The sequence below is a fragment of the Triticum aestivum genome, chromosome 5A (assembly GCF_018294505.1).
Source record: "Triticum aestivum cultivar Chinese Spring chromosome 5A, IWGSC CS RefSeq v2.1, whole genome shotgun sequence".
Lineage (NCBI taxonomy): Eukaryota > Viridiplantae > Streptophyta > Magnoliopsida > Poales > Poaceae > Triticum > Triticum aestivum.
The window spans coordinates 633,979,955-634,003,639 of NC_057806.1; the positions used below are offsets into that span (position 1 = coordinate 633,979,955).

The following is a 23,685-nucleotide window of genomic DNA, read 5'->3' on the forward strand; positions in this document are numbered from 1 at the left end:
CAAAAGACTTGCCTCATTTCAATAATTAAGAGAGTTGTTTTCCCGCAAAAAAATAATAATTAAGAGAGTTGTTACAAGACAGCCGAGGGCCAAGCATGCAAAGCCGTTACTCTCATGGCATCAAGTTACACAAGCATTTCGCTCTTTGCCCCCGCGATAACCCAAAGCTTCCAGTATTAGACATGGCATGGGAAGGGAGGTGACTGTGCCACTGCCAAAACGCATGTTAGACATGGTGCACAAATTACTGGGTTGCCCTGGATACCGTCCTCATGGTAGCTAGCTAAATTAATTGACAGCCACACATATAGTTGAAACCAAAGGAGTGGTCCAACACTTGTCGCCGGAGGCATGCTCCTCTCTCCGGAAGCCATTCCAAACCATGCATGCAGCGAGACGAGCCCCCGACCGTCCACTTTGCCCGTCAAAAGAGATGGCAAACAACTCGTATATAAAACCCTATGCAATTTCACCGTCCGTCGCTCCAAACAGGAGGAGAGACACATGCACCAGGAATCAATTAGCGCTCAGCGTCAGCCATGGCCGGCCTGCCTCGCCTCGTCGTGCTCCTGCTCCTCGCCATCGCCGTCCCTGTCGCCCAGCCCACTCCCTACAGCGACAACCTCCAGGAAACGTGCAACAAGACGCTGTTCCCTAAAGTGTGCATCCAGTCGCTGACGACCAACCCGGAGAGCCGGACAGCGGACGCGCGCCGGCTGGCCGAGCTGTCCGTGTACGTGGCCAAGGAGGTGGGCACCACGGTGGCAGCGTTCGCTCACCACGAGCTCACCGGCGTCAAGGAGGACACCTTGTTCAAGTGCCTCGACGGCTGCTCCGACGACATTGAGGAGACGGTGGCGCACCTGAGCGCCCTCACCCGCGAGCCCACCTGCGCCAAGTTCCTCGAGATCAAGTCGTGGCTGTCCGCGACGCTGGGCGGCTCCAACACCTGTGAGGAGACCTGCAAGGACGCGCCCATCAGCGACGTCAAGAACGCCGTCGTAACCAAGAGCCTCGAGTTCGAGAAGCTGCTCCGCGTCACGCTCGACCTCATCACCGAGGCGTCTGGCTCCATGCCCGCCGCCGGCGGCGCGGTGGCACCCACGGCGTGGGAAGGCAGCACTTCAGGATCCTACGGCGCCAGCGCGCCGGACTCCTACGGTGCCAGCGCGTCGGGCTCCTACGGCTCCAGCGCGTCGGGCTCGTACAGCTCCAGCGCACCTGAGTCGTCCGACAGTGCCAGCGCGTTGGGCTCCTCTGGCTCCAGCGCGTCGGGCTCCTACGGCTCCAGCGCATCGGCCTCCGAAGCAGCATCCAGTGATGCGTCGGCGCCCTCGAGCGCACCTACCTCCGAGGCATCGTCAGCTGACGCGCCGAGCTCCTACGGCTCCAGCGCATCGGGCTCCGAAGCACCATCCGGCGATGCATCGGCACCCTCGAACGCACAAACCTCCGACTCACCGTCAGCTGACGCGCCGGCCTCCTCCTACGCTGTGTTTTGATTTTCGGTTTGAGCTTTTTTTCGCCCTAGGCCGAAATGGCCGAATTTCGGCCATTTTCAAAATTTTCGGCTGAAATTTGACCAAAATTTGACTGCAATTTGACATAAATTTAACCAAAATTTGAGTAATTTTGGCCTAAATATATTTTTCGCCTCAGGCCGAGATGGCCGAAATTCGGCCGAAATCCATATTTTGCGGCCGAAAATCAAAACACAGCTCCTACGGCGCCGCCAGCGCGCCAGCTGCCGATGCACCGTCGTCATCCCCATCGGACGCGGACGCTCCATCTTCCGGGGCTGCCGACTCGCCATCATCAGGGGCATCATACGGGTCTGCCGGCGCACCGTCCCCGTCCGGGTCAGGTGCCAGCGCTCCTGAGGCCGATTCGACAGCATGAGAAACGCGCGCCCTGCTGATGCTTTGGTACCTAGGGTGAACTTTTTGGCTCTAGATTCTACCCGTCGTCTTGTGCTGCTGTGTGCAAGAAGATGCTCATACTGATGCACTTATGGTCTTTTAGTCCGTGGTTGGTCAAGAAACCAAGTAGAATGGAATGTCATGGTTCCGTTCAAAGTGTAGTGAGTCAATTTTGTATGTTAATTTTTATTTAACTATTCATCATGGGTGCAATGTACAATTGGAAATGGTTCCTCCTCTGTGTTTGGTTGGAGAGATGAAATGGAATGGTTCCTCCTCTGTGTACCTACGGGTAGCCACAACTTTTCTAGAATGGAATGGTTTCTCCTCTGTGTTTGGTTGGAGAGATGAAATGCAAAGAAATAAAATTTGAGCTCACCTGGTGGTACCTTTTGTATGTATAACAGGCAAAGAATATATATCGCCAAAATGTACAACATATCAATATAAGCAGACAAATCAAGCTTGTACCTTATGTTAGTTGAGAAAGTCCATCGGAAAATTTAGTAATGAATCTCATAAAAAAAATATTTAACACTAAAAATAGTTTGACACTTGATTATTTTCTTGATTTTACTGTTTACCCGAGCTCAAGCTCACATACCCCGCGTCCACATATCAAGCTTACGCTTTCAGTTCGTTGAGAAAGTGTACCGAAAAATTTCAGTAATCAATCTCATGAAATGAAAATAAATTTCACAAAAAATGGTTTGACACTTGATCGTTTTCCAAATGCATTGTTGCTTCCGGATCCTAGGGCGGCGACTCTGGGTGGCAATCCGATGGTCTTTGCTTCAGTGCGGCGAGGATATCCAGTTGTGGCCGTCGTTGGGCGGTGGCTCTACGTATCGGTCACAAGCCAGGGCAAAAATCACCGCTCGGCTGGCCGATGCTGCCTGCGACGACACTTACGGGTGTCATATATTCCTTGGGTGCGCTATCATGGCCCTGACCATGCTCCCTCTTAGTGACCCAGGGGAGACCCTGATTCAGGCTCATCGGAACAGGCGGGAGCTGCGTTGAGACATTGTTCCCTTCATAAAGGCCCCGCCTTGGCTACTCGCATTGTCCTTGGTATTGGAGGTTGGGACACCTCATGTCTCGGTGTGGGTTGTCTTTCAGGTAATGGGCCTCGTTTTTTCTTCCCGTTCTCTCATGTTGCTCTACGTGCGAGAATATATATATGAAGCACTTGTGGTCTTTAGGATGTGTTTGGTTGAGGAACCAAGTAGAATGGAATATCGTGGTTTCACTCTAATGTAAATGGTAGGTTTGGTTCTTCGTATGGTTGCAGTCAAATGGTATAATGCAATGGTTCCATCTCAGTGTTTGGTTGGAGAGATGAAATTTATGAAATTTGTTTGGGCTCACCTCATGGTAGCCTCTCTTATGTATAACACGCATACTCTATCGCCAAAATCTATCATTAGTATCGATATAAGCACACAAATCAAGCATATACCTTGGGTTTAGAGAGAAAGTTAATTGGAAAATTCAGTAATGAATCTCATCATATAAAAGGAAATATTTAACGCCAAAATATTTTGACACTTGATAATTTTGGAACACCATAGCATCACAGAATTGTTCTACGTTTCATTCCACTCCGCTACGCAAACCAAACACACCCTAAATAGGAATGTACGACGGAGAAGGAGGGACAGGTGAGGAGGGTGTATTAATGGAGGAGTGTTGTAGTAAATGTTTTTATTTCCAATCAGGAGTAAAATTTTATAGGAGTGTAGGTAGGAGAGGTAGAAAAAATATGTTTCTCGTCTTTAGGGCATCTCCAATGCCGACCCCCAAAATACACACATCAATCTGGACCGAGCTGTCCGGACCCATTCTGCCATCCAATGCGAGACCTTATCGGTCCGCCGAGCAGCCCGGACATCCTTTCCCCGCAAATTGGAAGCTAACTGGGGGTGGGGGTGGGCTTTGCGGGAGTCCGGACTGCTACCAAGTAGGACTCCGACACCTCGGCCCACTCAACTCCCCCTTCCCTGTCCCAATCTCTCCCACTCCGCCCTTCTGGCCCCTTGCTTTGCATCCACACCCTCCTCCTCTGACGCGGCTACTATACCTCTCTGGATGCCGCGTAGGCATGGCTGGGTGCCTGCAACCCCACCCATGCGCTCACTCGCTTGTACTATGTCCCCGTCCAACCAGGATCCATCTGCAGCCAGGTATCCTCCACCCCGTATTGACATGGTCCATTGTGGACACCACACCAAGTAGGTGTACGGTCAAATGCCATTGAGCTTATTTTCGAAATTCATGTAGTTTTTTAGAGCAAGAAGAATGGTAGGGTACTCGGTGTAGGAGGATGAGTTGTTGTGCAATGAGTGGTTGGCCATATCTGCGGACTTCTTAGGCAGGAGTGCAAGGGGTGGGGTCATTTCACATCTGAGCACAAATTGCGCCCTAAGAAATTCATACATGAACACAATATGAAGTTGTTAGCATATCGATGGTAATACCATCCAGAACTCCGTCATAAAGATTTTTGATGCGGTTGATCGGCTGGAGGCAATGTGGCCATTGCGCGCAGCATGCATGGAGGTCATAAGTTCTGCTTCTTCTTCCTCTACTTGTTGGTTGATTCATTCGTCACTCAATATTTCTCTACAAGTTGTGTATATTGTACACGCTGCCGTGATGTACCACACGTCAGAGGGCAAACCATTCATGCACATAAATTGTTGGCTGAAACTCGGGGGGTAGTATGTGTGGGATAACATGATCCATCCATGAAAAGTTGTTGAACATCCGGTTAATCTAGTTGAATTTGAACTATTATTGTACTAGACATATTTGCATACTGAGTATGGATGATTTATGCTATTTTCTATCGAAACTTTGATGATCCGTCGTGTTTGATGAAATTTGTACGATTACTTAAAATGCGATTTGAAATGTATGCGGCTACGATTGGATTGTCATCTCCGGCATCAGTGTCCGCGGACGGATGCGGTGTATGGTTTGCGGGTCAGCGAGTTCGAGATGTCCTTACTCGGCTTCTTTTTTCCTAGCAAACGAAGAGGGTGCCTCTACATTCTGGACCCGAACAAGTCAAAGATCAGGTTTGGAAAGGGCACATATGCACATGGTGTTCACTCTTGAGCTAATAGGCACACGAAAGAGCGAAATAGGGTTAAGTTGAGCAAGCCCCAGGGAAAATTCCCGTCAGTAACCTTGGTATGGTACCTAGTGTGGCTAGAAGTCACAGATCGGAGGGCACCCACGGAATTTACCCAGGTTCCGGCCTCCTTGGTGGAGTAATACCCTACGTCCTACTTGTTGTTGTTTATTTATGGTGGAATACCTCATGCGAGGGATTACAATGGGCAGAGTGAGATGCTACCGAGAGTTGTTCTATGAAAGAGTAGATGGCATTTAGTATTGGGGAACACAGTAATTTCAACATTTCCTACGCACATTCAAGATCATGGTGATGCATAGCAACGAGAGGGGAGAGTATTGTCTATGTAGCCTCGTAGACCGTAAGCGGAAGTGTTATGACAACGCGGTTGATGTAGTCGTATGTCTTTATGATCGACCGATCCTAGTACCGAAAGTACGACACCGCCGCGATCTGCACACGTTCAGCTCGGTGACGTCCCATGAACTCACGATCCAGCAGAGTGTCGAGGGAGAGCTTCGTCAGCACTACGGTGTGATGACGGTGATGATGATGCTACCGGAATAGGGCTTCGCCTAAGCACCGATACGATATGACTGAGGTGGATTATGGTGGAGGGGGCACCACACACGGCTGGAAACAATCAACTTGTGTGTTCTAGGGTGCCCCCTGCCCCCGTATATAAAGGAGCAAGGGGGGAGGCCGACCGGCTCTTGGGGCACGCCAGGAGAGGAGGAGTCCTCCTCCTAGTAGGAGTAGGACTCCCCTTTCCTACTCCTACTAGGAGGGGGGAAGGAAGGAGGAGAGGGACAAGGAAAGGGGGGCGCCGCCCCCTTTCCCTAGTCCAATTCAGACTAGAGGGGGAGGGGCACGCGGCCTGCCCTGGCCGGCCCTCTCTCTCTCTCCACTAAGGCCCATGTGGCCCATTAGTTCTCCCGGGGGAGGGGGGGTTCTGGTAACCCTCCGGTACTCCGGTTTTCCCCGAAATCACTCGGAACACTTCCGGTGTCTGAATATAGCCGTCCAATATATCAATCTTTATGTCTCGACCATTTCGAGACTCCTTGTCATGTCCGTGATCATATCCGGGACTCTGAACTACCTTTGGTACATCAAAACACATAAACTCATAATACCGATCGTCACTGAACGTTAAGCGTGCGGACCCTACGGGTTTGAGAACTATGTAGACATAACCGAGACACGTCTCCGGTCAATAACCAATAGCGGAACCTGGATGTTCATATTGGCTCCCACATATTCTACGAAGATCTTTATCGGCAAACCGCATAATGATATACGTTGTTCCCTTTGTCATCGGTATGTTACTTGCTCAAGATTCCATCGTCAGTATCTCAATACCTAGTTGAATCTCGTTACCAGCAAGTCTCTATACTCGCGTAATGCATCATCCCGAAACTAACTCATTAGTCACATTGCTTGCAAAGCTTATAGTGATGTGCATTACCGAGAGGGCCCAGAGATACCTCTCCGATACACGGAGTGACAAATCCTAATCTTGATCTATGCCAACTCAACAAACACTATCGGAGACACCTGTAGAGCATCTTTATAATCATCCAGTTATGTTGTGACGTTTGATAGCACATAAGGTGTTCCTCTGGTATTCGGGAGTTGCATAATCTCATAGTCAGAGGAACATGTATAAGTCATGAAGAAATCGGTAGCAATAAAACTGAACGACCATTATGCTAAGCTAACGGATGGGTCTTGTCCATCACATCATTCTCTAATTATGTGATCCCGTTCATCAAATGACAACACATGTCCATGGCTAGGAAACTTAACCATCTTTGATTAACGAGCTAGTCAAGTAGAGGCATACTAGGGACGCTCTGTTTGTCTATGTATTCACACATGTACTAAGTTTCCGGTTAATACAATTCTAGCATGAATAATAAACATTTATCATGATATAAGTAAATATGAATAACAACTTTATTATTGCCTCTAGGGCATATTTCCTTTAGCCTCCCACTTGCACTAGAGTCAATAATCTAGTTCACATCGTCATGTGATTTAACACCAATAGTTCACATCTTTATGTGATTAGTTCACATCTCCATGTGACTAACACCCAAAGGGTTTACTAGAGTCAATAATTTAGTTCACATCGCTATGTGATTTAACACCCAAAGAGTACTAAGGTGTGATCATGTTTTGCTTGTGAGAGAAGTTTAGTCAATGGGTCTGCCATATTCAGATCCGTATGTATTTTGCAAATTTCTATGTCAACAATGCTCTGCACGGAGCTACTCTAGCTAATTGCTCCCACTTACAATATGTATCCAGATTGAGACTTAGAGTTTTCTAGATCAGTGTCAAAACTTGCATCGATGTAACCCTTTACAATGAACCTTTTGTCACCTCCATAATTGAGAAACATATCCTTATTCCACTAAGGATAATTTTGATCGTTGTCCAGTGATCTACTCCTGGATCACTATTCTACTCCCTTTCCAAACTCAGTGTAGGGTATACAATAGATCTGATAAACAGCATGTCATAATTTATAGAACCTATGGCTGAGGCATAGGGAATGACTTTCATTCTCTTTCTATCTTCTGTCGTGGTCGGGCTTTGAGTCTTACTCAATTTCACACCTTGTAACACAGGCAAGAACTGTTTCTTGGACTGTTCCATTTTGAACTACTTCAAAATCTTGTCAAGGTATATACTCATTGAAAAAAACTTATCAAGTGTCTTGATCTATCTCTATAGATCTTGATGCTCAGTATGTAAGCAGCTTCACCGAGGTCTTTCTTTGAAAACTCCTTTCAAATAATCCTTTATGCTTTCTATAAAATTCTACATTATTTCCGATCAACAATATGTCATTAACATATAATTATCAGAAATGTTGTAGTGCTCCCACTCACTTTCTTGTAAATACAGGCTTCACCGCAAGTCTGTATAAAACTATATGCTTTGATCAACTCATCACAGCATATATTCCAACTCCGAGATGCTTGCACCAGTCCATAGATGGATCACTGGAGCTTGCACATTTTGTTAGCACCTTTAGGATCGACAAAACCTTCTGGTTGCATCATATACAACTCTTCTTTAAGAAATCCATTAAGGAATGCAGTTTTGACATCCATTTGCCAGATTTCATAAAATTTGTCAACTGCTAACATCATTCGGACAGAGTTTTAAGCATCGATATGAGTGAGAAAATCTCATCGTAGTCAACACCTTGAACTTGTCAGGAACATTTTGCGACAATTCGAGCTTTGTAGATAGTAACACTACTATCAGCGTTTGTCTTCCTCTTGAATATCCATTTATTCTCTATGGCTTGCCGATCATCGGGCAAGTCAACCGAAGTCCACACTTTGTTCTCTTACATGGATCCCATCTCAGATTTCATGGCCTCAAGCCATTTCGCGGAGTCTGGGCTCATCATTGTTTCCTCATAGCTTGTAGGTTCGTCATGGTCAAGTAACATGTGTTGGGGAACGTAGTAATTTCAAAAAAATTCCTACGCACACGCAAGCTCATGGTGATTCATAGCAACGAGAGGGGAGAGTGTTGTCCACGTACCCTCGTAGACGGAAAGCGGAAGCGTTAGCACAACGCGGTTGATGTAGTCGTACATCTTCATGATCCGACCAATCAAGTACCGAACGTATGGCACCTCCGAGTTCAACACACGTTAAGCCCAATGACGTCCCTCGAACTCCGATCCAGCCGAGTGTTGAGGGAGAGTTTCGTCAGCACGACGGCGTGGTGACGATGTTGATGTTCTACCGACGCAGGGCTTCGCCTAAGCACCGCTACAGTATTATCGAGGTGGACTATGGCGGAGGGGGCACCGCACACGGCTAAGAGATCAATGATCTAATGTTGTATCTCTAGGGTGCCCCCTGCCCCTGTATATAAAGGAGCAAGGGGGTGCGGCTGGCCAGGGCATAGGCGCGCCAGGAGGAGTCCTACTCCCACCGGGAGTAGGACCCCCCTTTCCAAGTTGGAATAGGACTTGGGAGGGGGGAAGAAGGAAAGAGGGGGGGCGCCCCCCCTTGCCCTAAACCAATTCGGTTTGGGCCTTGGGGGGCGCCCCACACTTCCTTAGCTTCCCTCCTTTTCCACTAAGGCCCATGTAGGCCCATTAAGCCCCCGGTGGGTTCCAGTAACCTCCCGGTAATCCGGTAAAATCCCGATTTCACCCGGAACACTTCCGATATCCAAACATAGGCTTCCAATATATCAATCTTCAAGTCTCAATCATTTCGAGACTCCTTGTTATGTCCATGATCACATTCGGGACTCCGAACAACCTTTGGTACATCAAAACATAAAACTCATAATATAATTGTCATCGTAGTGTTAAGCGTGCGGACCCTACGGGTTCGAGAACTATGTAGACATGACCGAGACACGTCTCCGGTCAATAACCAATAGCGGAACCTGGATGCTCATATTGGCTCCCACATATTCTACGAAGATCTTTATCGGTCAGACCGCATAACAACATACGTTGTTCCCTTTGTCATCGGTATGTTACTTGCCCGAGATCCGATCGCCGGTATCTCAATACCTAGTTCAATCTCGTTACTGGCAAGTCTCTTTACTCGTTCCGTAATACATCATCCCGCAACTAACTCATTAGTTACAATGCTTGCAAGGCTTAAGTGATGTGCATTACCGAGAGGGCCCAGAGATACCTCTCCGACAATCGGAGTGACAAATCCTAATCTCGAAATACGCCAACCCAACAAGTACCTTCTGAGACACCTGTAGAGCACCTTTATAATCACCCAGTTATGTTGTGATGTTTGGTAGCACACAAAGTGTTCCTCCGGTAAACGGGAGTTGCATAATCTCAGTCATAGGAACATGTATAAGTCATGAAGAAAGCAATAGCAACAAACTAAACGATCAAGTGCTAGGCTAACGGAATGGGTCAAGTCAATCACATCATGCTCCTAATGACGTGATCCCGTTAATCAAATGACAACTCATGTCTATGGTTAGGAAACATAACCATCTTTGATCAACGAGCTAGTCAAGTAGAGGCATACTAGTGACACTATGTTTGTCTATGTATTCACACATGTATTATGTTTCCGGTTAATACAATTCTAGCATGAATAATAAACATTTATCATGATATAAGGAGATAAATAATAACTTTATTATTGCCTCAAGGGCATATTTCCTTCAGTCTCCCACTTGCACTAGAGTCAATAATCTAGATTACATAGTAATGATTCTAACACCCATGGAGCCTTGGTGCTGATCATGTTTTGCTCGTGGAAGAGGCTTAGTCAGCGGGTCTGCAACATTTAGATCCGTATGTATCTTGCAAATTTCTATGTCTCCCACCTGGACTAGATCCCGAATGGAATTGAAGCGTCTCTTGATGTGCTTGGTTCTCTTGTGAAATCTGCATTCCTTCGCCAAGGCAATTGCACCAGTATTGTCACAAAAGATTTTCATTGGACCCGATGCACTAGGTATAACACCTAGATCGGTTATGAACTCCTTCATCCAGACTCCTTCATTTGCTGCTTCCGAAGCAGCTATGTACTCCACTTCACATGTAGATCCCGCCACGACGCTTTGTTTAGAACTGCACCAACTGACAGCTCCACCGTTCAATGTGAACACGTATCCGGTTTGCGATTTAGAATCGTCTGGATCGGTGTCAAAGCTTGCATCAACGTAACCATTTACGATGAGCTCTTTGTCACCTCCATAAACGAGAAACATATCCTTAGTCCTTTTCAGGTATTTCAGGATGTTCTTGACCGTTGTCCAGTGATCCACTCCTGGATTACTTTGGTACCTCCCTGCTAGACTTATAGCAAGGCACACATCAGGTCTGGTACACAGCATTGCATACATGATAGATCCTATGGCTGAAGCATAGGGAACATCTTTCTTTTTCTCTCTATCTTCTGTAGTGGTCGGGCATTGAGTCTTACTCAACTTCACACCTTGTAACACAGGCAAGAACCCTTTCTTTGCTTGATCCATTTTGAACTTCTTCAAAAAAATTTCAAGGTATATGCTTTGTGAAAGTCCAATTAAGCGTGTTGATCTATCTGTATAGATCTTGATGCCCAATATATAAGCAGCTTCACCGATGTCTTTCATTGAAAAAGTCTTATTCAAGTATCCCTTTATGCTATACAGAAATTCTATATCATTTCCAATCAACAATATGTCATCCACATATAATATTAGAAATGCTACAGAGCTCCCACTCACTTTCTTGTAGATACAGGCTTCTCCAAAAGTCTGTATAAAACCAAATACTTTGATCACACTATCAAAGCGTTTATTCCAACTCCGAGAGGCTTGCACCGGTCCATAAATGGATCGCTGGAGCTTGCACACTTTGTTAGCTCCCTTTGGATCGACAAAACCTTCTGGTTGCATCATATACAACTCTTCTTCTAGAAATCCATTCAAGAATGCAGTTTTGACATCCATCTGCCATATTTCATAATCATAAAACGCGGCAATTGCTAACATGATTCGGACAGACTTAAGCATCGCTACGGGTGAGAAGGTCTCATCGTAGTCAATCCCTTGAACTTGTCGAAAACCTTTCACAACAAGTCGAGCTTTGTAGACAGTAACATTACCGTCAGTGTCAGTCTTCTTCTTGAAGATCCATTTATTCTCAATTGCTTGCCGATCAACGGGAAAGTCAACCAAAGTCCACACTTTGTTCTCATACATGGATCCCATCTCAGATATCATGGCCTCAAGCCATTTAGCAGAATCGGGGCTGACCATCGCTTCTTCATAGTTCGTAGGTTCATCATGATCTAGTAGCATGACTTCTAGAACAGGATTACCGTACCACTCTGGTGCGGATCTTACTCTGGTTGACCTATGAGGTTCAGTAACAACTTGATCTAAAGTTTCATGATCATCATCATTAACTTCCTCACTAATTGGTGTAGGTGTCACAGAAACCGTTTTCTGTGATGAACTACTTTCCAACAAGGGAGCAGGTACAGTTACCTCATCAAGATCTACTTTCCTCCCACTCACTTCTTTCGAGAGAAACTCCTTCTCAAGAAAAACTCCGAATTTAGCAACAAAAGTCTTGCCTTCGGATCTATGATAGAAGGTATACCCAACAGTCTCCTTTGGGTATCCTATGAAGACACATTTCTCCGATTTGGGTTCGAGCTTATCAGGTTGAAGATTTTTCACATAAGCATCGCAGCCCAAACTTTTAGAAACGACAACTTTGGTTTCTTGCCAAACCATAGTTCATAAGGCGTCGTCTCAACGGATTTCGATGGTGCCCTATTTAATGTGAATGCGGCCGTCTCTAAAGCATAACCCCAAAACAATAGCGGTAAATCTGCAAGAGACATCATAGATCGCACCATATCTAGTAAAGTACGATTACGACGTTCGGACACACCATTACGCTGTGGTGTTCCGGGTGGCGTGAGTTGCGAAACTATTCCGCATTTTTTCAAATGTAGACCAAACTCGTAACTCAAATATTCTCCTCCATGTTCAGATCACAGAAACTTTATTTTCTTGTTACAATGATTTTCAACTTCACTCTGAAATTCTTTGAACTTTTCAAATGTTTCAGACTTATGCTTCATTAAGTAGATATACACATATCTGCTTAAATCATCTGTGAAGGTGAGAAAATAACGATATCCGCCACGAGCCTCAACATTCATCGGACCACATACATCTGTATGTATGATTTCCAACAAATCTGTTGCTCTCTCCATAGTTCCGGAGAACGGTGTTTTAGTCATCTTGCCCATGAGGCATGGTTCGCAAGTACCAAGTGATTCATAATCAAGTGGTTCCAAGCGTCCATTAGAATGGAGTTTCTTCATGCGCTTTACACTGATATGACCTAAACGGCAATGCCACAAATAAGTTGCACTATCATTATCAACTCTGCATCTTTTTTCTTCAACATTATGAATATGTGTGTCACTACTATCGAGATTCAATAAGAATAGACCACTCTTCACAGGTGCATGACCATAAAAGATATTACTCATATAAATAGAACAACCATTATTCTCTGATTTAAATGAATAACCGTCTCGCATCAAACAAGATCCAGATATAATGTTCATGCTCAACGCTGGCACCAAATAACAATTATTTAGGTCTAATACTAACCCCGAAGGTAGATGTAGAGGTAGCGTGCCGACCGCGATCACATCGACTTTGGAACTATTTCCCACGCGCATCGTCACCTCGTCCTTAGCCAATCTTCGGTTAATCTGTAGCCCCTGTTTCGAGTTGCAAATATTAGCAACAGAACCAGTATCAAATACCCAGGTGCTACTGCGAGCATTAGTAAGGTACACATCAATAACATGTATATCACATATACCTTTGTTCACCTTGCCATCCTTCTTATCCGCCAAATATTTGGGGCAGTTCCGCTTCCAGTGACCAGTCTGCTTGCAGTAGAAGCACTTAGTTTCAGGCTTAGGTCCAGACTTGGGTTTCTTCTCTTGAGCAGCAACTTGCTTGCTGTTCTTCTTGAAGTTCCCCTTCTTCTTCCCTTTGCCCTTTTTCTTGAAACTAGTGGTCTTATTGACCATCAACACTTGATGCTCCTTCTTGATTTCTACCTCCGCATCCTTTAGCATTGCAAAGAGCTCGGGAATTGTTTTATTCATCCCTTGCATATTATAGTTCATCACGAAGCTCTTGTAGCTTGGTGGCAGTGATTGAAGAACTCTGTCAATGACACTATCAACCGGAAGATTAACTCCCAGCTGAGTCAAGTGATTATGGTACCCAGACATTTTGAGTACATGTTCACTGACAGAACTATTCTCCTCCATCTTGCAGCTATAGAACTTATTGGAGACTTCATATCTCTCAGTCCGGGAATTTGCTTGAAATATTAACTTCAATTCCTGGAACATCTCATATGCTCCATTACGTTCAAAATATTGTTGAAGTCCCGGTTCTAAGTTGTAAAGCATGGCACACTGAACTATCGAGTAGTCATCAACACGCAACTGCCAGGCATTCAAAATGTCTGCAGTTGCTGGCGTAGGAGGTACACCTAGCAGTGCTTCCAGGACGTAACTCTTTTGTGCAGCAATGAGGATAATCCTCAAGTTACGGACCCAGTCCATGTAATTGCTACCATCATCTTTCAACTTTGCTTTCTCAAGGAACGCATTAAAATTCAACGGAACAACAGCACGGGCCATCTATCTACAACCAACATAGACAAGCAAGATACTATCAGGTACTAAGTTCATGATAAATTTAAGTTCAATTAATCGTATTACTTAAGAACTCCCACTTAGATAGACATCTCTCTAATCCTCTAAGTGATCACGTGATCCAAATCAACTAAACCATGTCGGATCATCACGTGAGATGGAGTAGTTTTAATGGTGAACATCACTATGTTGATCATATCTACTATATGATTCACGCTTGACCTTTCGATCTCCGTGTTTCGAGGCCATATCTGTTATATGCTAGGCTCGTCAAGTTTAACCTGAGTATTCCGCGTGTGCAACTATTTTGCACCCGTTGTATTTGAACGTAGAGCCTATCACACCCGATCATCACGTGGTGTCTCAGCACGATGAACTTTCGCAACGGTGCATACTCAGGGAGAACAGTTATACTATGATAATTTAGTGAGGGATCATCTTATAATGCTACCGTCAAACAAAGCAAGATAAGATGCATAAAAGATAAACATCACATGCAATCAATATAAGTGATATGATATGGCCATCATCATCTTGTGCTTGTGATCTCCATCTCTGAAGCACTGTCATGATCACCATCGTCACCGACGCGACACCTTGATCTCCATCGTAGCACCGTTGTCGTCTCGCCAATCTTATGCTCCCACGAATATCGCTACTGCTTAGTGATAAAGTAAAGCATTACAGGGCGATTGCATTGCATACAATAAAGCGACAACCATATGGCTCCTGCCAATTGCCGATAACTTCGGTTACAAAACATGATCATCTCATACAATAAAATTTGGCATCATGTCTTGACCATATCACATCACAACATGCCCTGCAAAAACAAGTTAGACGTCCTCTACTTTGTTGTTGCAAGTTTTACGTGGCTGCTACGGGCTTAGCAAGAACCGTTCTTACCTATGCATCAAAACCACAACAATAGTTTGTCAAGTTGGTGTTGTTTTAACCTTCACAAGGACCGGGCGTAGCCACACTCGGTTCAACTAAAGTTGGAGAAACTGACACCCGCCAGCCACCTGTGTGCAAAGCATGTCGGGAGAACCAGTCTCGCGTAAGCGTATGCGTAATGTCGGTCCGGGCCGCTTCATCCAACAATACCGCAGAACTAAAGTATGACATGCTGGTAAGCAGTATGACTTATATCGCCCACAACTCACTTGTGTTCTACTCGTGCATATAACATCAACGCATAAAACCTGGCTCGGATGCTACTGTTGGGGAACGTAGTAATTTCAAAAAAATTCCTATGCACATGCAAGATCATGGTGATGCATAGCAACGAGAGGGGAGAGTGTTGTCCACATGCCCTCGTAGACCGAAAGCGGAAGCGTTAGCACAACGCGGTTGATGTAGTTGTACGTCTTCACGATCCGACCGATCAAGTACCGAACATACGACACCTCCGAGTTTAGCACACGTTCAGCCCAATGACGTCCCTCGAACTCCGGTCCAGCCGAGTGTTGAGGGAGAGTTTCGTCAGCATGACGGCGTGGTGACGATGTTGATGTTCTACCGACGCAGGGCTTCGCCTAAGCACCGCTACAGTATTATCGAGGTGGACTATGGTGGAGGGGGAACCACACATGGCTAAGAGATCAATGATCTAATGTTGTGTCTCTAGGGTGCCCCCCCCCCCGCCCCTGTATATAAAGGAGCAAGGGGGGTGCGGCCGGCCAGGGCATAGGCGCGCCAGGAGGAGTCCTACTCCCACCGGGAGTAGGACTCCCCCCCTTTCCTAGTTGGAATAGAACTTGGGAGGGGGGAAGAAGGAAAGAGGGGGCCGCCCCCCCTTGCCCTAAACCAATTCGTTTTGGGCCTTGGGGGGGCGTGCCCCACACTTCCTTAGCTTCCCTCCTTTTCCACTAAGTCCCATGTAGGCCCATTAAGCCCCTGGGGGGTTTCAGTAACCTCTCGGTAATCCGGTAAAATCCCGATTTCACCCGGAACACTTCCGATATCCAAACATAGGCTTCCAATATATCAATCTTCATGTCTCGATCATTTTTAGACTCCTCTTTATGTCTGTGATCACATCCGGGACTCCGAACAACCTTCGGTACATCAAAACATAAAACTCATAATATAACTGTCATCGTAGCGTTAAGCGTGTGGACCCAACGGGTTCGAAACTATGTAGACATGACCGAGACACGTATCCGGTCAATAACCAATAGCGGAACCTGGATGCTCATATTGGCTCCCACATATTCTACGAAGATATTTATCGGTCAGACCGCATAACAACATATGTTGTTCCCTTTGTCATCGGTATGTTACTTGCCCGAGATTCGATCGTCGGTACCTCAATACCTAGTTCAATCTCGTTACTGGGAAGTCTCTTTACTCGTTCCTTAATACATCATCCCACAACTAACTCATTAGTTACAATGCTTGCAAGGCTTAAGTGATGTGCATTACCGAGAGGGCCCAGAGATACCTCTCCGACAATCAGAGTGACAAATCCTAATCTCGAAATACGCCAACCCAACAAGTACCTTCCGGGACACCTGTAGAGCACCTTTATAATCACCCAGTTACGTTGTGATGTTTCATAGCACACAAAGTGTTCCTCCGGTAAACAGGAGTTGCATAATCTCATAGTCATAGGAACATGTATAAGTCATGAAGAAAGCAATAGCAACAAACTAAATGATCAAGTGCTAGGCTAACAGAATGGGTCAAGTCAATCACATAATTCTCCTAATGATGTGATCCCGTTAATAAAATGACAACTCATGTCTATGGTTAGGAAACATAACCATCTTTGATCAACGAGCTAGTCAAGTACAGGCATACTAGTGACACTCTGTTTGTCTATGTATTCACACATGTATTATGTTTCCGGTTAATACAATTCTAGCATGAATAATAAACATTTATCAAGATATAAGGAAATAAATAGTAACTTTATTATTGCCTCTAGGGCATATTTCCTTCAACATGACCTCTAGAACAGGATTAACGTACCACTCTTGTGCGGATCTCACTCTGGTTGACCTACGAGGTTCGGTAGTAACTTGATCTGAAGTTACATGATCATCATCATTAGCTTCCTCACTAATTGGTGTAGGAGTCACAAGAACATATTTCTGTGATGAACTACTTTCCAATAAGGGAACTGGTACAGTTACATCATCAAGTTCTACTTTCCTCCCACTCACTTCTTTCGAGAGAAACTCCTTCTCTAGAAAGGATCCATTCTTAGCAACAAATTAACTTGCCTTCGGATCTGTGGTAGAAGGTGTACCCGATAGTTTCTTTTTAGGTATCCTATGAAGACACACTACTCCGATCTGGGTTTGAGCTTATCAGTTTGAAACTTTTTCACATAAGCATCGCAACCCCAAACTTAAAGAAACGACAGCTTTTGTTTCTTTCCAAACCATAGTTCATACGGTGTCATCTCAATGGATTTAGATGGTGCTCTATTTGACATGAATGCAGCTGTCTCTAATGCATAACCCCAAAACGATAGTGGTAAATCGGTAAGAGACATCATAGATCACACCATATCCAATAAAGTAGGATTAAACGTTTGGACACACCATTATGCTGTGGTGTTCCAGGTGGCATGAGTTGCGAAACTATTCCACATTGTTTCAAATGAATACCAAACTCGTAACTCAAATATTCGCCTCCGTGATCAGATCGTAGAAACTTTATTTTCTTGTTACGATGATTTTTCACTTCACTCTGAAATTATTTGAACTTTTCAAATGTTTCAGACTTATGTTTCATTAAGTAGATATACCCATATCTGCTCAAATCATCTGTGAAGGTCAGAAAATAACAATACCCGCCACGAGCCTCAACACTTATCGGATCACATACATCAGTATGTATTATTTCCAATAAGTCAGTTGCTCGCTCCATTGTTCCGAATAACAGAGTCTTAGTCATCTTATCCATGAGGCATGGTTCGCAAGCATCAAGTGATTTATAATCAAGGGATTCCAAAAGTCCATCAGCATGGAGTTTCTTCATGTGCTTTACGCCAATATGACCTAAACGGCAGTGCCACAAATAGGTTGCACTATCATTATTAACTTTGCATCTTTTGGCTTCAATATTATGAATATGTGTATCACTATGAACGAGATTCAATAAACCATTCACCTTGGGTTTATGACCATAGAAGGTTTTATTCATGTAAACATAATAATAATTATTCTCTGACTTAAATGAATAACCATATTGCAATAAACATGATCCAATCATATTATGCTCAACGCAAACACCAAATAACATTTATTTTAGGTTCAACACTAATCCCGAAGGTAAAGGGAGTGTGCGATGGTGATGTTATCAACCTTGGAACAGACATCGTCACCTCGTCCTCAACTAGTCTTTGTTTATTTTGCAACTCCCGTTTTGAGTTACTACTCTTAGCAACTGAACCAGTATCAAATACTGAGGGGTTGCTATAAATACTAGTAAAGTACACATCAGTAACTTGTATATCAAATATAATTTTGTTCACTTTGCCATCCTTCTTATCCGCCAAGTATCTAGGGCAGTTCCACTTCCAGTGACCATTTCCTTTGTAGTAGAAGCACTCAGTTCCAGGCTTGGGTCTAGCTTTGGGCTTCTTCATGGGAGTAGCAACTTGCTTGCTATTCTTCTTTGAAGTTCCTCTTTCTTTCCCTTTGCCATTCTCTTGAAACTAGTGGTCTTGTTAACCATCAACACTTGATGATATTTCTTGATTTCTACCTTCGCCGATTTCAGCATCGCGTAGAGCTTGGGAATTACTTTCGTCATCCCTTGCATATTATAGTTCATCACTAAGTTCTAGTAACTTGGTGATAGTGACAAGAGAACTTTGTCAATTACTATCTTATCTGGAAGATTAACTCCCATTTGATTTAAGCAATTGTAGTACCCAGACAATCTGAGCACATGCTCACTGGTTGAGCTATTCTCCTCCATCTTGTAGGAAAAGTACTGTCAGAGGTCTCCTACCTCTCGACACGGGCATGAGTATGAAATACCAATTTCAACTCTTAGAACATCTTATATGCTCTGTGGCATTCAAAAACATTTTTGAAGTCCCGGTTCTAAGCCGTAAATCATGGTGCACTAAACTATTAAGTAGTCATCATACCGAGCTTTGCCAAACGTTCATAACGTCTGCATTTGCTCCTGCAATAGGTCCGTCACCTAGCAGTGCATCAATGACATAATTCTTCTGTGCAGCAATGAGGATAATCCTCAGATCATAGACCTAGTACGCATCATTGCTACTATCATCTTTCAACATACTTTTTCTATAGGAACATATCAAAGATAAACGGGGAGCTACATCGCGAGCTATTGATCTACAACATAGTTATGCAAATACTATCAGGACTAAGTTCATGATAAATTAAAGTTCGATTAATCATATTACTTAAGAACTCCCACTTAGATAGACATCCCTCTAGTCATCTAAATGATCACGTGATCCAAATCAACTAAACCATGTCCGATCATGACGTGAGACGGAGTAGTTTTCAATGGTGAACATCACTATGTTGATCATATCTACTATGTGATTCACACTCGACCTTTCGGTCTCCAGTGTTCCGAGGCCATATCTGCATATGCTAGTCTCGTCAAGTTTAACCTGAGTATTCCGCGTGTGCAAAACTGGCTTGGACCCATTGTATGTTAATGTAGAGCTTATCACACCTGATCATCACGTGGTGTCTCGGCACGACGAACTGTCGCAACGGTGCATACTCAGGGAGAACACTTATACCTTGAACACTCAGGGAGAATGCATAACACAGAGGGGCAAACTGCCTCATTAGATCACGAAGCTCTCGAACTGTCGCAGGTTTGCCAGCAACACGACAGTTCCAGCAAAGAAGACTCATTGCGCTCGGCGCGACCCCCCAAGGAGGCCCGCCAATCGCGCATCAAGATTTTTGGTTGGGAGTGTACTCTTTCCTTCGTTGTTGTCATGAGGTGTCATGCAGAGTTTGTTCCTTTTTGGCTCCTGTACCGAAGAAGGGCTCGGAGGAACAACCGGACCTGGCAACAACATAAGTTTATCTGTCTTCTCTTTGGGCGCCACTTGCGTCAAGTCAGATTTTTGATCAGCTAGTGCCCCTCTCTTTCTGTTTCCATCCGCCTCCTTCATAGTGATGTCCACACCATTAGGGCCAGTATCATGCTCTTCCTCATCGTCAAAGCTGCTCTGGCTGATTGTCCTCGGCCCGCCCACCTGCATGACGGCCTTGAAGGAAATATGCCCTAGAGGCAATAATAAAGTTATTATTTATTTCCTTATATCATGATAAATGTTTATTATTCATGCTAGAATAGTATTAACCGGAAACATAATACTTGTGTGAATACATAGACAAACAAAGTGTCACTAGTATGCCTCTACTTGACTAGCTCGTTAATCAAAGATGGTTATGTTTCCTAACCATAGACATGAGTTGTCATTTGATTAACGGGATCACATCATTAGAGAATGATGTGATTGACTTGACCCATCCTTTAGCTTAGCACTATGATCGTTTAGTTTATTGTTGTTGCTTTCTTCATGACTTATACATGTTCCTATGACTATGAGATTATGCAACTCCCGAATGTCGGAGGAACACTTTGTGTGCTACCAAACGTCACAACGTAATTGGGTGATTATAAAGGTGCTCTACAGGTGTCTCCGATGGTGTTTGTTGAGTTGACATGGAAAAAGATTAGGATTTGTCACTCCGATTGTCGGAGAGGTATCTCTGGGCCCTCTCGGTAATGTACATCACACTAAGCCTTGCAAGCAATGTAGCTAATGAGTTAGTTAAGGGATGTAGCATTATGGAATGAGTAAAGAGATTTGCCGGTAACGAGATTGAACTAGGTATTGACATACCGACGATCGAATCTCAGGCAAGTAACATATCGATGACAAAGAGAACAACATATACCGTTATGCGGTTTGACCGATAAAGATCTTCGTAGAATATGTAGGAGCCAATATGAGCATCTAGTTTCCGCTATTGGTTATTGACCGGAGACATGTCCCGGTCATGTCTACATAGTTCTCGAACCCGTACGGTCCGCACACTTAACGTTCAGTGACGATCGATATTACGAGTTTATGTGTTTTGATGTACCGAAGGTAGTTCGGAGTCCCGGATTTGATCACGGGCATGACGAGGAGTCTCGAAATGGTCGAGACGTAAAGATCGATATATTGGAAGCCTATATTTGGATGTAAGATGTGTAAAGGATAAACTTCACATGCAATCAAAATATGTGACATGATATGGCCATGATCATCTTGCGCCTTTGATCTCCATCTCCAAAGTACCGTCATGATCTCTATCGTCACCGGCATGACACCATGATCTCCATCATCTTGATCTCTATCAATGTGTCATCACATGGTCGTCTCGCCAACTATTGCTCTTGCAACTATTGCTATCGCATAGCGATAAAGTAAAGCAATTATTTGGCGCTTGCATCTTATGCAATAAAGAGACAACCATAAGGCTTCTGCCAGTTGCCTATAACTTCAACAAAAACATGATCATCTCATACAACAACTTATATCTCATCACGTCTTGACCATATCACATCACAACAAGCCCTGCAAAAATAAGTTAGACGTCCTCTACTTTCTTGTTGCAAGTTTTACACGTGGCTGCTACGGGCTGAGCAAGAACCGTTCTTACCTACGCATCAAAAACCACAACGCGGTATAGTGATTGCTTTTTGATCTTAAGAAAAAAGAACCTTGCTCATTGAATCCGATTCAATTAAAGTTGGAGAAACTAATATCCACCAGCCACCTGTGTGTGAAGCACGTCGGTAGAACCAGTCTCGCGTAAGCGTACGCGTAATGTAGGTATGGGTCGCTTCATCCAACAATACCGCCGAATCAAGAATCAACTAGTGATGGCAAGCAATATGTATATACCCACGCCCACAACTCATTTGTGTTCTACTCCTGCATATAACATCTACGCATAGACCTGGCTCGGATGCCACTGTTGGGGAACGCAGTAATTTCAAATTTTCCTACGCAAACACAAGATCATGGTGATGCATAGAAATGAGAGGGGAGAGTGTTCTCTACGTACCCTCGTACACCGTAAGTGGAAGTGTTATGACAACGCGGTTGATGTAGTCGTACGTCTTCATGATTGACCGATCCTAGTACCGAAAGTACGGCACCTCCGCGATCTGCACACGTTCAGCTCAGTGAGGTCCCACGAACTCACGATCCAGCAGAGTGTCGAGGGAGAGCTTCATCAGCACGACAACATGATGATGGTGATGATGATGCTACCAGAACAGGGCTTCGCCTAAGAACCCATACGATATGACCGAGCTAGATAATGGTGGAGGGGGGCACCGCACACGGCTGGAAACAATCAACTTGTGTGTTCTAGGGTCCCCCTGCCCCCGTATATAAAGGAGCAAGGGGGAAGGCCAGCCGGCCCTTGGGGCGCGCTAGGAGAGGAGTCCTCCTCCTAGTAGGAGTAGGACTCACCGTTCCTACTCCTACTAGCAGGGGGAAAGGAAGGAGGAGAGGGAGAAGGAAAGGGGGGCGTCGCCCCCCTTTCCCTAGTCCAATTCAGACTAGAGGGGGAGGGGGCGCCCAGACTGCCCTGGCCGGCCCTCTCTCTCTCCACTAAGGCCCATTTGGCCCATTAGTTTTCCCGGGGGGTTCCGGTAACCCTCCGGTACTCCGGTTTTCTACGAAATCACCCGGAACACTTCCAGTGTCTGAATATAGCCGTCCAATATATCAATCTTTATGTATCGACCATTTTGAGACTCCTCGTCATGTCCGTGATCATATTCGGGACTCTGAACTACCTTCGGTACATCAAAACACATAAACTCATAATACCGATCATCATCGAACGTTAAGCGTGCGGACCCTGCGGGTTTGAGAAGTAGGTAGACATGACCGAGAGACATCTCTGGTCAATAACCAATAGCGGAACCTGGATGTTCATATTGGCTCCCACATATTTTACGAAGATCTTTATCGGTCAACCCGCATAACGATATACGTTGTTCCCTTTGTCATCGGTATGTTACTTGTCCGAGATTCGATCGTCGATATCTCAATACCTAGTTCAATCTCGTTACCGGCAAGTCTCTTTACTCGTTCCGTAATTCATCATCCCACAACTAACTCATTAGTCACATTGCTTGCAAGGCTTATAGTGATGTGCATTACCGAGAGGGCCTAGAGATACCTCTCTGATACACGGAGTGACAAATCCTAATATCGATCTATGCCAACTCAACAAACACCATCGGAGACACCTGTAGAGCATCTTTATAATCACCCAGTTACGTTGTGACATTTGATAGCACACAAGGTGTTCCTCCGGTATTCGGGAGTTGCATAATCTCATAGTCAGAGGAACATGTATAATTCATGAAG

At 44.8% G+C, this 23,685-nt stretch overlaps 1 protein-coding gene across 1 annotated transcript; it reads left to right on the plus strand.

Annotated features, from left to right (window-relative positions):
- The first annotated feature begins 469 nt into the window (after positions 1-469).
- LOC123108076 (cell wall protein AWA1-like) lies at positions 470-2,023 on the plus strand. Its single transcript, XM_044529932.1, has 2 exons — positions 470-1,493; positions 1,660-2,023. Exons 1-2 carry the CDS (start codon positions 540-542, stop codon positions 1,897-1,899), a joined length of 1,194 nt encoding a protein of 397 aa, XP_044385867.1. The 5' UTR covers positions 470-539; the 3' UTR covers positions 1,900-2,023.
- Positions 2,024-23,685: the final 21,662 nt, after the last annotated feature.